This window comes from Lycorma delicatula, chromosome 4, assembly GCF_047948215.1.
Source record: "Lycorma delicatula isolate Av1 chromosome 4, ASM4794821v1, whole genome shotgun sequence".
In the NCBI taxonomy this organism is placed as follows: domain Eukaryota; kingdom Metazoa; phylum Arthropoda; class Insecta; order Hemiptera; family Fulgoridae; genus Lycorma; species Lycorma delicatula.
Genome location: NC_134458.1, coordinates 101,444,788 through 101,460,257, shown reverse-complemented (window position 1 = coordinate 101,460,257; position 15,470 = coordinate 101,444,788). Strand labels below are relative to the sequence as shown.

The 15,470-nt window shown below is 25.3% G+C and overlaps 1 protein-coding gene across 4 annotated transcripts in view; it reads left to right on the top strand.

Moving 5' to 3' along the window:
* LOC142323707 (carboxypeptidase D-like) overlaps positions 1-12,764 on the top strand; it is a 205,409-nt gene extending 192,645 nt beyond the window's left edge. The window contains exons 9-10 of one of the 4 annotated variants that reach the window (XM_075363830.1): positions 5,497-5,742; positions 9,043-9,176. In XM_075363830.1, the coding sequence (XP_075219945.1) occupies positions 5,497-5,727 (231 nt within the window). In that variant the 3' untranslated portion in view covers positions 5,728-5,742; positions 9,043-9,176. Of the gene's footprint in view, positions 1-5,496; positions 5,743-9,039 lie in introns of all 4 variants that reach the window. The other 3 variants (XM_075363831.1, XM_075363834.1, XM_075363832.1) reach the window with 3 other exon arrangements.
* Positions 12,765-15,470: the final 2,706 nt, after the last annotated feature.

Sequence of the window (15,470 nt, the reverse complement as noted above, 5' to 3'; positions counted from 1 at the left end):
ATAAATGAAAAATTTAATTTAAACATTTTTTGTATTTTTCTTAAAAAAATAAATATTAACTTAAAGCATATTAACGATTGTATGGATAGAAAAAGATTCAAACAAAAACATTACACTTAAGTTATTACTTCTTTTTGTTACATTTTTGTAAAGTTTAAACATACTTTGTAATAATCAGTGAATTTATTTTTTCAAAAATTATAAATATTTTTAATGGAAATCATCTTTGTAAAACCTCTTTAAAAAATAATATTAATAAGGCCAAACTGCCTTAGTAATTAAATATAAAATTGGAATTAAAATATTTTCTTTAGCCAGAAATATTTTTTTTAACAATAAGTATAAAAATTCAAAATTTAATTTAAATAATTTAAAATATAACCCATAATATTTTATTCAGCATCTCTTGACGTTATACAAATAATTATGTATTTAACTAGTTATACAAATTATAAAAATAAATAAATAAATATTCTACTATTACAAAAAAGTCTCTTCTCTTGTACAAATATTTTCTAAATAATTACTGTTATTAACATTAACTTAAGGAAAACCATATATTTATAAAACTGTTTTCAAGTTACAGCTACCATAAGACCTTTATAAGAGCTCTGCTCCAAATTTGGAATAGTGTGATATTTACCTTCATGGACATAAATTAATACAGAGTGTACAAAAATACAGTTGTAAATCTTCAGTAAGATCTCATTTTTATGATTTAATATCATTCTTAGAGTTATTTAATGATTTTTATCATAAAGGAATTAGGATATAAATATTCTACTATCACTTTTTGATAGGTTTTTTTTACATCAAATAAGCTTAAAACCTCTTAATTTTGCATCTATAGAAATACAATATTATATTATTTCGCTACTGAAACAAAAATCTATTGGTAAGTATAAATAGAAAAGAACATGTTTGTAAGCTAATATTTATATCTTTTTTCTTTTATTATCTTTGACTTATACTTTATGAAATCTAGTTTATCATGGAAACAAATTTATCTAGCTAGTGTGACCATTTTAGCGGTAATTTTTTTTTTTTACACAATAAGATATATTTCTATGAATAACTGTTTCATAAGTTCCAATGGGTCCATTGTGCAGTCACACATTTTCTTAGATATCTTTACAGATCGACTGATAAGATTTCTTTACAAGTAAGGTTAACCAGTGTAAAATATACTATAAAATTTGATACATTTCATGAATACAACTGGTTCATTAATAATTCTTCAAATCAATATATCAGTATGTCTAGATATTGTAAATTATATTTGATAACTTCTTTTCAGCATGCACTTATTGAAACTAATAAGCTTTAAATCATCAGTTTTACTCATATTTTTGATTCACGCTTAACTAATACTGCTTTTCAGTAATGCTTCATACATCCATTTCTTTAATTGCACATGTAGTAATACAAATTTATTCATTATTTTTATTTTTTAGGTTAAAAATATGAAAAGAGTAGCAATCAATTGGTATATAAATGTATTACATATATATATATAAAGCTATAATATTTTGTTTGAAATTAAAATTTCAAACATATTTTTTTTATCAAAAAATATTTTTAAAATTAGCTTTAATGCTGTCTTATAGAATTTTTATAAAGCCAATAATTTAAAAATGGATAATATAATAATAGTTGATTCATGCAAGAGAAACTATGATAACCAAGATTATGATACTGGACCAATCAATTTTGATTTTCAACTCTGCTTGCTAACTACTACATCAGATTAAAATCAAAGTAAAAAAAACAGTTGAAAAAATAAATACGCACTTCTGATTGATCAGTGGATGAAAAGAGTAGGCTTTTGGTAGATTGAACAACTGTATTGTAATGAATCCTCATTATGACACAGGTTCCAGCCATGTAATTCAAATGTTATAATACAGCCGTAGAAAAAGTATAGTTTACTTAAAAACAATTTCAATTCAATTATACATCATTTATTGAAAAAAGAACATTTCTGAATGTGACAGATTTCAGTGGTGGCTTGTAGCCAAAATTAGTAGGGGTGCTGCTCCAGAAAATTTTTTTCTGGCCTTTTCAAGGCCATGGTTAAGTTTTCTATAAAATAAATGAACTGAAAAAAAAATCAAATAGAATAGATGGAAGCAAGATAAAAATCTAAAACCCACCGGGTTGGTCTAGTGGTTAACACGTCTTCCCAAATCAGATGATTTGGAAGTCGAGAGTTCAAGTCCTAGTAAAGCTAGTTATTTTCACACGGATTTGAATACTAGATCGTGGATACCGGTGTTCTTTGGTGGTTGGGTTTTCAATTAACCACACAAGTAAGGAATGGTTGAACTGAGAATATACAAGACTACACTTCATTTACACTCATACATATCATCCTCATTCATCCTCTGAAGTATTATCTGAACGGTAATTACCAGAGGCTAAACAGGAAAAAGAAGAAGGATAAAAATCTAATTCTACACTTTAATCAGGAATATGGTACGGTTTTAAGCAAAACATTTTTGGATAGATTTGGCAATCAAAGGGCCCTTGCTTTCCACCATCTTCTGATCACTACTGTAAAAACAGCTAAACCACTTTCATATTCCTTCCACCGACTAAACTAGAAAAGGGAACGAACAAGGAACGTTCCATACACACGCGGAGTAAAAAAAAACCTACCTTCCACCAGCACACCAGGGTCGGCACTGCAGAAGTGACAGTTCTCTCTATCCCTTGCATGCAGCTTCTTATGTGCACATGCGCACAACAGCCAAACATCACCACGCTGCTGGAACTGTGAAGCGCACAGTTCCATATAAATATTTTTGTATCTTTTTTATCAACTGGAGTATCTTTTTCATAATCATTTATTGTACAAGTATAAAGAAAGAATTAAAGAAAAAAGAATTCATTATATTAAATGTTATCGATAACAATAATGTTATTGAATAAGAAGTGCTGCAGTTCCACAGTGCTTATATGCAAGCCACCACTGATAGATTTTTTACTTAGATGTGATGCTTACTTTTCCAAAAATCTGTTAAAAAGCTTGACTTTATCCTGTCTACTCCAGTAAAAAATAAATAAAGAATATAATTTTTTTTACATGCATAACTAAATCATCAAGTTACAATGTTCATTTTATAATACTGTATTATTATTACCAAAAGGTTCTTTCCAAAAGAAGCTGTAGATCTGTAATTCAGTTTAAAATAATCAGACAAAATGAAATATAGAGACTATCACAATAGCGGTTATCAGCAGAACATTCTCTGATTTTTTGTTTATTTCCAGAGCAATTAGTTTAGTTATTCCACACTTTCAAAACACATGAATTTTTCTTACTTTTTTTTCTGTTAAAAAACACAGGTCTAAAGACTATGTTATATTTTTAAAATATCAGATTCTAGACTATTATCTTCCAGCCACCATTCTGTTGTTAATTTTAAATCAACACAATTATAAAAGAAGCTTCATACATACAGTACATAGACAAGGTACATAGCTGCCTACAACTTAATCTAGGTTGACACTGCAACTTATCTTTAAATTTTAACTTTTACAACTTGAGTCTAAATTAGAAACAAAATAACTTACTAACTCTTCATCTGATACTCAAAAAGTCAAAACTTAAACAGTAATTGAAAATTTTTGAATTTTCTAAATTTTATTTTACACTTTTTAGTTTTATTTTCATTTTTAAAGTTTGTGTAAAGCCTGCAAAAAAAGATGCTGAAAAAATTACCACTCATATAAATTGCAGAGGCCAAAAACCAGCAACCTGATTCAAATAATAAAATAAAAGCCTAGGAATGACTTTCAGATACTGCTAACATCATAGTTATGACTCTAGAATACAGGAATTTCAATTATTTTCTAACCCTATGTTTCCTACAATTTTAATGAATCTTCATGTGTGTCTAGTCTGAAAATCAGAATGACATGAGACTATCTGTCAATGCTACAATAATTTACTACTAATCATTGATTATAGCAACAAAAAAAAGAAATATCTTCAAATCATCTAAGTAAACAATGCATTAAAAGAAAAAGTTCTCCATTAAAAGAAAAATATTCTTAAATTATGTAAAAAAAATCTACAATGGGCCATCAAATGAAATTCTCCAACAAAATAAAAAGTGAAATGTTGAAACTGTTCGGTTTGAAGAAAAGTAAGCTTGAGTATATTTGCACATGAAAGGGTTTTTATTTTACTACAAAATGATCCACAGATCATTTTAATTTTACTTATAAATTTATATAAAAATTGTATTCCTATACATAAAATAAAAAAATATATTTATGATAATAGTAATAGTTTATGAATTAATTTGGGAAGGATTACTGGACCCAAAGAATATCAGAAAACTTGAAGTAGGAACTTAATTAAAATTTTTTAATGAATGAAAAGGTAATATATATATATATATATATATATATATATATATAATCAAGCCTATACCAATATCAAACTTGAAATATAAAAAAATTAATATTTTCCTACATCTTTTCAAAGTAAATATCTAACCTACTTTCACCCAACAAATTTCTAAGTTGTAAATTTTTCTATTTAACAAATATTATTTGATGATTTTAAAATTACATTATTGTGGCATTGAAAAGTTTTTCAAAGAAAAGCAGAAGTTTTTCTGAGCTTATTTAGATAATTGTTAATAGAATGAATATTACATGAGACCTAGTTCTATGTACATGAAAAACAGATAAAAGAAAAGTTGAGAGATAAGATAAAATTCTTCCTTCATCTGTAATAGTGTAGTGTATTAACATAGTCCCAAGGGATTACATAGATCATAAAAAAGATAGCTTACAATAGCACAGAATTAGTGGAAACTTATTTTAATGAATATTTTTTCTTTGATGATGAAATGAATTTTGATAATCTGATGAAAAAGAAATAATGTCGAAAAGCAAGAGGCTGAATTAATAGTTTATAAAGATTAAGTTTATTTTTGTCACTGCTAGGAGTAATGTATTTTGAATGATCAATTACTCTGATAAGAAGTGATTTTCAATCACTCATATGAAAACATACTAGATAAAATGATAAATTACTTTTCGAAATGACATCAAATTTTCTTTTTTAAAAATAAAACAAAGATTAAATACTCTTTGCGCATAATTTTTAAGCTTTGCTTGTTAATTAATTCAAATCATGTTTGTTTTTAACTGAATTATAATTACAAATTATGAATTGCTATATTTATTGGTTATTTTTATTTTTGTTAAACAAAGTTTTTCTTGGGTTCAATAGTAATTAATTGTTTGGGCTATTTTCTGTATATGTGTTCATGTGGATGCATTTTTCTCTCTGCACCAAATAAACAAGTAAAAAGCTTAAGAAATTCTTACATTTAAATCTAATACAATAACTTATTAAGAATTTAATTACTTTAACAAAATTTTTACTATTACTATTTACCTTAATCATCCGCCAATTCATTCTACTTTTAGTGGATCAATTGTTGATCCAAACATAAATAAATAAATTTTGTACAGCTAAATAATTCATCACCACCATTATCCTACGGAGAAATCAACCAGAGGCCTTATGGAATGTATCCACCTTCACAATCACAAGCATTATCCAATGGAAATCATGAAATAAATCTAAGAAATTTAACAGCGCAAAATAATTATGGAAATGGAAACGGACAGTATGACACATCTAGAAATGATGAAACAAGAAAGAAACCAGATAAAGATGCAGTTGTGTTTCCAGATAATTAATAAAAATGATTTTATGTAAGTAATTCATCCAATTTTAGAATCTATCTATTACTTAGATACATGTAAATTTTTAAAAGTATATTATTTTTGTTATAAAAATTTGTACATATGTAAATATTATTTTTATAAGTTTTTAAATTAAAAAGATTTAAAGCATGTTTATTATGTAAAATAAATAAGCATGTAAATAATGTATATATATACATAGTATTATTGGTAGATTTATGAATAACAAATTTTTTTTTTAAAACAATTAGCATGATTCTTAGAGCTTAAAATAATTTAATATTAAATAAATAAAAATTACATTTTATAACTTCTGCTTGAGTTATTAATTCTTTAAAATAAATATATTAATGGTGAAGAGCTTCTATTTATAACAAAGCAGTAGTTAGTAATAAAATATGTACAATAAGTAGTTTTATTCACTGCTGTAAAGCAGTAGAGTATAGCAGTTTATCAGTAGTGTAACTGTATAAGTATTATAAAAAGGCTACATTACCAATCTACATAGCAACTAGCATATTATATCTTGAAGGCAGTCACCTATTTATCACAAAGTGATAAATAGTCTTCAATGCCTTCTTATCACAATGAACTAGATATTTTCTAATTGCTATAAATGCTCATTACTTAAATCTATACACTGTCTCTCTATTAGCATAAAGTTTCATCAGTTTTTCAGTATTTAAAAACATTGCATTCTACAATTGACAACCAATAGTGTAATTAAAAAGCAATAATAACTATATCACTGAGTGTGCAATTGTATTTAAAAAAGAAAAATGTATATGATGTGTGAATCAGATATATCACATTGTGAGTTTCTAAATTAAGTGTGACAGAATGTTGTAGTCTTATTATTATAGAAAAATATATTCATGCTAAATATATGCTTAGAAAAGTAATTCCCTTATAAATACACTTTTTGGTTAAATAATCAATTGTTAACACATTGCAAAATTAAATCCATGTAAATATATTCATATGATATATACTGGCTTTTAAGGATTATTTTGTAAAAATGAAAATTACATATGTTAAAACATTCCAGAATAGCTGATTTGTTTAATGCACTCAATTCATTTTCTTTTGAGTCATGTTGATTGCAACAGTGATAACACTAACTTCCAGGTTCACATAGAATCTAAAATTTGGGAGGATGGAGCTAGGGTATTGGTCTACACTTGAAACGAACAAGAGAATCTAGTACTACAGAGGCCTGTTAGCCCCTATTAGCCTACAAAAACATCAAAGCATCCAATCAAGAATTGAGCTAGTGAGAGATCTTTGCAGTTTAATGCAGGCAAAAAGGCCTGACTTACTAAAGGCTGTAGTTTTAAATTCAGGAGAATTCTGTAGTACCCCAATTCAATTTGTGTTTCAACCTTAACTGTTAGAAATGCAGACTTTGATAACTACTTGTTACTTATGGAGCTGTCATTCTTCTTGCAGCAAGGTCTCTGTATCAGGTGAGTATAGAGGACTGGTTATGTCTAAATTAACAATCAGAACAGGACTCAACCAATGTTCAATTTACACATCCCTCAATCCTCAGGTTAGCATATTGAGTACTAGCTGGTCTTGTTGGAATGTTGCAGGCTGAACAGTATTTAATCTCATTTTATAGTCAATACCAAAATGTGAATATCAAGAAGATTGCTTGCAGACTACCAAAGTGATAACTGATAAACATATATAAGGCATGGTACCAGAAGATGCTGGTGACAATACATATTACAAATAGCACTTAGCAGCCAGAATAGTAAATTTTATCAAGGATAACTATGAGTTTCTCAGTTGTATAGCGTACTGTTTTCGTACAAGAAGCGCAGCATTCATTTTTTTATGTGCAACAGTATCTGTAGAGAAAAAAAGGAATGAAATCTTAGTTTACAATTTCCCTAGTACTTCAGACATTTGATTTGTTATTCTTCAGCATGGCTATGCCACCTTCAGATATGACTAGTGTCTGATTGAGTTGCACATAACTAGTGGTAATGATACTTACAACAATAGACAACTAATAAAAATCTATTCAATGTCTTTGTGAGGAGCTGTTTAAAACTTAAATTTATCTTTTTTCAAAACTTCAGTCAACAATTAAATTTTAATAAACTGAAGCAAGATAACTATTTTTAATAATTATAATTTCTTTTCTTCAGAAAATTAGTCATAAGGAAAATGACTTTCATTACAAAATATATTTTATAAATTAATTATATTAATATTATACAAAGAATATGACAAAAAAAAGTTATCATTTTTTCAATGCACATTAAATGACTTCCATAGTATTAATATAAATTAATACTATGGAAATCATTCACTATTAATTAGCCGAATAAATGAAATGATTTATTTCAAAACAAAACAATGAAAGATGTAAAAGTAAAATAATAAGAGATTTTTCACAAATTTATTTATTAAATGAAATAAGTTTTTGAAAAATTCGCATTTTTTCACTTGTACATATTGCTATTAATTAATTAATTTACTATTTTCCTATGAATAAATATGTAAATAATAAAAAACGCATTAACTTTTGATAATTTCAATATAATCACATTTCACTATTCCATAAATTATTTTAGTGATAAAGAAATTGGTGTCTCTATCCCCAGGTATCATATTGATAAGATTTTTTCAACAGTAATAAACATTTTTACAATAGTAAATAATATAATAGTAATAAAAAAGTCTTTATTTAGCAGAAAAATATTATAATATCAAGAACATACTAAAATACATAAATTAGTAATACTCTAGGTCAAAGACCTTCTGAGAGGTCAGTTTTACAATACAATCTTAAAATGTATTTTTTAATTAATTTGAAAAATTACTTAAAAGAGGTTAGTGAAAACTGAATTCATTAAAATATTCAATCAACTATCTACTGTGCTGCAATGGTATATTGAATTCCTATAATAAAAGGTCTATTGGCTGTCCAATAATGGATTGCTATTAAACATGCTATTAATCATTTTTTTAAGAGATTATCACTATGTTTGTATTGTAATGATAACCAGTTATTACAACTTATGCATTTTATATATGAAAATATTTGATAGAAATAAAGATTACTTGTACCTTAAACATGTTTTAATAAATTAACGTAGAAAAGAAGAGGGTCTAATTTAGTAAGTATAAAATATGATTTTATTTTAACACAGATTTTTCATAAAATTGTTGAATAACTAAAGTTTAAGTGTTTTTCTTTTAATGAAACTATAGTTATTTATTTTAAAAGTTAATAAAAATATTTTATAATTTTTTAATAACAAACTTTTGTTATTTGTTTTTATATATAAGCAGCGTCAAGAGACTGGAGCATCATATTACAGACCACAACAATTAATACCTGGACAACCTCAACCACACGCACATTTACCAGGAGGACACTTCTATCATCACCATCTACCTCCACCACATATAAAACCAAGTCAAGATAATGGCATATTATCATCATTAACATCTGGTTTCAATAATTTAGTTAATAATATTTTTGGCTAATTTAATAACTTTTTTCACTTTATAAATTAAAAAAAGGGAAAAATATTATAGACTATAAAAATTATTTATTTCAAAATGAATATAAATATTAAAAAGATGGTTAAAACATTATTATTTATTATAGATATATATATTTTTTTAAATCATGTGGAAATTATCAGTATTATAGAAATTTATAAACAATAAAATATTTAGCATAATTTTTTTTCTTTTAAATAATGTGATAAAAGATAACAATATATTAGAATATAATTTTTAGGTAGAATTTTTAATTTATTTTTGTTTTAAATCCATCATCAATAAATATGTTAATAATTTTTCTAAACAATATCATTACTCCAAGGAATACAATTAATAATCCTTAATTACAATAAACTCCTGTACAGAATTAACCCGTTCTTAAATTAAACCTTACTTTTAAAACAATGTAAATTTAATATCATAATTAAGTTAATTATACTTAACTTTTAAAAAAAAAATATTGTAAATACCATTAAATAGTTTTATATAATTAAAAACAATACTCATAGTACAAAATATAAATATATATTTTTAAACGAAATAGTTAAAAATCCCACTTATTAAGTTTAAAAGAACTGAACCAATACATTTAAGTATGAACAAACATCCTAACTGAAGTCGACAAGATAATTCTTTCAATTCTCACCCATTTTTTGACGTAAAGTGTTGCCTTTATTCCTTCTGCCTTTCATTAAATAATAGTTCTCAGTAGGGAATACTTTTCCTTTTATAATATGTCCAAAATATTTTAATTTTTTTCAATTGTTTTTAAATCTTTAATTCTTCACTAATTTTATACAATTTCAATGTTTGTAAATCTACCTATACAAGATAATTCATAAAATAAATAACAAATCAAACTGCAAAACAATTAATATTTTTTCTGTTATGTTGCTTTAATTGTATACCTCAAAGGTGTATAACATGGTAGAAAACATATAATAATATAAAATCCTAACTTGAATTTGAAGTTATAATTACAGTGAATTATAACTTTATAACACAGTTACAAAAAACTTGTCCTATTTTATTGAATACAATCTTTTGTCAAGATGGCTAATATATTTCACCTCAGAAATAAATAATTATTATCCTTAATTTATTTATTATAAATTACTTTAAATATAAATGAAAAATAGTTTAATGTTATTAATTTTCATAACAAAAATAGTAGTATCTTGAAACTGGAAAATCAACTCAATAACACCAGAATGTGTTTAATGTCACAATGTTTAAGGACACTTCATAAAATCTGAAGTCATATGCTACAATGTTCATTTATGCGTAATAAATACTTAAAAGTCTTTTTCTTATGTAATTTCTGAAAAACTGAGGGTTGATTTACTTCTGTTCAGATATGGAATGTAGAATAGCAATCAACTTACACAAAATATAGATACATTTAAAATAGTATACTTAAAAGAAAGTATCATTTTAAAAGCTATCCATAAATCAACATATAAGTTTTCTCATTACAATTTATTATATTGTAAAATGCAGTGTTCTGTACTGTTGTTTCAATTCCCCTCATTCCCAAATCTATAAAATTTCTACCTAGCTCAATACATGACTATCAATTGCTTCAATAGCCCTATTCAGGGACTTCCCTGTTTCGATTACAACATATTTTTTCAATTAAGGGTTAAGCTACACGTATAGTATTACATATTCAAAAATTTCTTTCTTCAATTTTAAATATAGAATTTGATTTTGAATAATTTTCAGCTAAAATCAGCAAACTAATAGATGTTTTATATATTCTCAATATTCTAAGATCTTTTAAAAAAAAAATACACATATATATATATATATATATGTATATATACTAATGTTTTACCTCATATTTATACATATTTACTGTATACAACTAAAACAGAATCTTCTTATAAGCAGTACTTAACTGCCAATGAAATTGTTACTCATTCTAAGATTTGTTTGAAGAGTAAATCTGTCTGAGCAAAAGTTGTCAAATTTTTCAAAATTATCATTTTTATGAAGATGGTTGAGCACTCGGTTATCTTTCTTGTTAAAATTTTATAAATGGAGGAAATATGTCTGTTCACAAAAAGTTATATTCGAAAATTACTTTTAAATTTACAATTTCTGCATAATAGAGGTAATCAGGATATTAATGTAAACAAAAATGTGCTAATATCTTTCAATTATGTACTATAGTAATAACATTTTTTTTTTTAACCTAATGTTGTAAGAATAAAATTAATTTTATTAATAAACTCCTCTCTTGAAATTAACTTTCATTTCTCTTAACTTTTCAATCAAGTTCTCACATAATTTAAAAAAAATTATCAACTATCATAAATACAAAGAGCTATTTTAAACAAATTAAATAAAATAAATTACTTTAATAAAAATAAATTAGAGAATTTAAAATATGCAAATAACTTTTTTAAGTTTCTGAGAATTTTCTATTTACTCATTTTATTTCATAGCAGATTCTAAGAAACTATACATAAAACAGCTAACTTTTATAGATTCTGAACAGTGAACAAAATATACAATAAATTATATATACACCAAATGCTGATAAAAAAAGTGATTCCAAATTCATAGCCATCACCATTGATGGCAGTTATGGCTGTGTACTTCTCAATTAATAATACTTCACGAGCAAAAAGTTATAAATACAAACTTATTAATAATAATTTTTTTCTAATAATTTTAATATATTTGCTCAACTAATTCATTTCATTATTTTCAGCAGTACAACTTGTAACTAACCTTTAGTTATAAATCCAAGTAATTATATTACTCATTATGCATTAAAATTACAATAATTTAAATATTTTAAGAAACAAAAATTAACATTTATTAATCAGGGAAAACCTTTTAAAAAAACCGAAGACATGCAACACAGGAAGGAGCAAATCCTCAGCTATTTTGAAAGAAAAATACAATCAATAAATTGGCTTACAAACTTTTTTTTGTATTTCCCTTTCTAAGATCCAGTGTGTAGGCCTAATTAAATTAAATAACGTTTTTATTTTGATAAATAAACAACTCAGAAAGTTATTTGTAGTTACAAATAACCATAAAAAAGGAATGAATTTAATAATCAGAAAATTTATATAAGTTTATTCTAAATGATTGGATTAACACCTAAACTATTAGTATCACAATCTACAAATAAAATAAATTTAAAAAAATAAAAATAAATATATATATATATATATATATAATAAAAATATGGGACCAACAAAGAAATAAAATAGCAGTAATTACAAAATCTTTTGTATGTAATTACAGGAAAAAAAAACTAAAGCAAAACTAATTGCAGCATAGAATTTTAACACTTTTTAAAAATTAATTTTTACTATACAAAATATAATTAATAATTTGTACTGTTGTTCATTGTTATTTAGTTATTCAGTTTCTGTAAAGTGTGAATGTTTGTTAGTATTGTTATGATATATAGGTTGTAAGAGTTTTTATATGATTTTTATTATATTGTATAAAAATTATTTAAGTAAATAAAAAACGTTATAAAAGCACAATTGATTTAATTTTTTTGAACAGCTCATAAAATATGACTAAATAAAATAATTACAGCTACATCAATGATAGATTACTGATACCTGATAGGTGTAGCCTCTGTCAACAAGAATAGTATAGTAGTGCTTTTACTTCCTTGCATGAAGTAAAAGAAGGATTGTGATCATGAAAAATTTCGGTTTTCAGATTTCAATGGAAATATCCATTTTGACCATCCCTGAATCCATTTTGACTAGTTTCGGCATGACCTCTGTATGTATGTATTAATCTCACATAACTCAAAAACGATTAGACGTAGGTTTTTGAAATTTTGGATTTAGGACTATTCTAAGTTGTTCTATTATAACATCTAGTTGTGCACCTTCCCCTTCTGATTGCAATCAATTGAACCAAGTGTCCAAAAAAGCCCAAAATTAAAAAAAAAATTGAATTTTGGACTTTTTCTTAACTGCAGTAATAAGCCCTCGTTGACAGCTTTTCAATGATATCATAAGTGGTACTTATTTTCATGGTTCCAGAATTATAGCCAAATAAAATTTTAATTAATGAAATATTTGCATCTTACAAGGGGAAAATACATGTTCAAATTCAACTTCATCTCCTTTTTTTTAATTTAAATATATTGATTTATTAATAATTATTAATCTCCGATTGTAAATAATCTTTACAATAAATAATTCAATAAAAAATCAGAATTAATGAAATACAATTTTATGTATTTTTCATTTAAAAAAAATGTGTATATGTAATTTACTAGGCATACAAGGAAGTCATGTGGTGTCCACATCAGATTTTTTAAGAAGAAAATCAGCCAAGATAAGCATTGATTATTTTATTAGGTGTTTATTTAAAGAGTTGTATTGAAAAAAGTAACTTCCCGCCATATTTTACTGCTTTTAATAATGGAATTCTTACTTTATAGTTTAAATACAGATTCAGAAACAATGAGATAAAATAATCTTTTATGTACACAACATAAAATTTTCAACAATTCTAGGAAGTTGAAAGTTTTTCTGCCAGCTTTGGTTTAGAGAAGTAAAAAAAAATGTTATAACATTAGAGTTATTAGTGGCAAAACCATTTTCTGCTGACAGTGAAGGATTTAAGAAGAAGGATATGCTAGACAAAATTTACGATTGTCATCAGATAAGTTCAAAATGCTTTCAAGCAAAAGATTCACTCATATAAAATAAACTTTTAAAAAGTTTATTTTAACTTTAAAAATAAGTTTTTAAAAAGTAAAGAATGAATTAGTTTACCTTGCTGAAAAGCACCTAAGGATCACAGTTTACTGTTTGCTATAGTACGGAAATAAAAAAAGACAGGGCTTTCAAAAACATTATTTTTCAAGGATTGCCAAACTTCTTATTCAAGTCAAAAAGCACCTCAATAGATGAAAATATTTTTAAGATCTGGTTTTTTAATTAATTTGCCTTATAAGTTTAAAAGTTTATAAATGAAGGAAAACTGCCTCTAAAGGCGTTACTTTTGATAATGCTCTTTCATACTCACATGAGAAAGCACAGTGCAGTGATGCCAGTGAAGTGATATTTCTGCCGTTAACTGTTAGCAGACTTAGTCAGTCAGTGGACTATGGGGTTATTATAACACTTAGGAAGATCTACAAATGAAAGATATTTATATATGCTGGAAAAAAGTCAAACACCACAAATTGAATAGAGTTTGAAAAATTAACATTATGTTTTTTTTAAAAATACACTATGGTAACCTAAATAGCGGCCTGAAGTGACATTTTATTTCTTAAAAGGAGTCATCTTGCAGCAAAGAAAAGGCAACTCATCACCATATTACACTTTGTTATTCGACTAAAATTAGCCAATTTTTGTATACATCTAATCTATGCTGAAATGTTTTAAATACAATTAAAATTACCAGTTAAACTGATTTGAATTACTATACTTAGTTAAAACCTACAGTCTGCAACATCTGGACATTTATTATTTACATTTGCCTAACCTACTCTAGTTAACAAATAATAAGTTTTGAGGCATAAAAATAAATTACTACATTTCATTGCTAATAGCTGTTTCCACCACTGCAAACAAAACCTTTCTGATGTCCAAGAAAACTGAAACTGTCAAAACAGTTTACTTTGTACTTAATCAGCAGTAACAACAACAAAAAATCCTGATATTTTCAAATGAAAGACTTTAATAAAATAAATATTCATTCATGTAATTATTCCAGTAAAAAAAAAATAAAAAAAAATACTAGGAAATATATTTTTAATTCTATCAGAATTAAAATAAACCTAACAAAAAGAAATGAGTCATAAAGCAAACAAGACTAGGGATAATTTACAGCTATAGTTTAAATTTATTAATTATAAAAACTATTACATATATTAGAAACCAAATAATCATACCTTATTTATTAAACAAATAGACTAATTAATGCTTTATTTAGATCATAACATTTACAGAGAGCATTTTATAGAAGTATATATTTTACAAAACATATCATAAGTAGTAGGTTTTGTTATTCCATTCAATAAAAAAAAAATGTTCCTGGTTGAAAGGATCAATGGGACAACCACAGGTAAATTTAATCAGAGCAGCATTAGTAAGTTCAGAATTAAAAATAAAACAATTAGAACAATTTTTTTTTAAATTTGACAATACTATTGTATTGTTTTAAAACTTTTTAACAAATTTTATATGCTTCTAGTAAATTACATC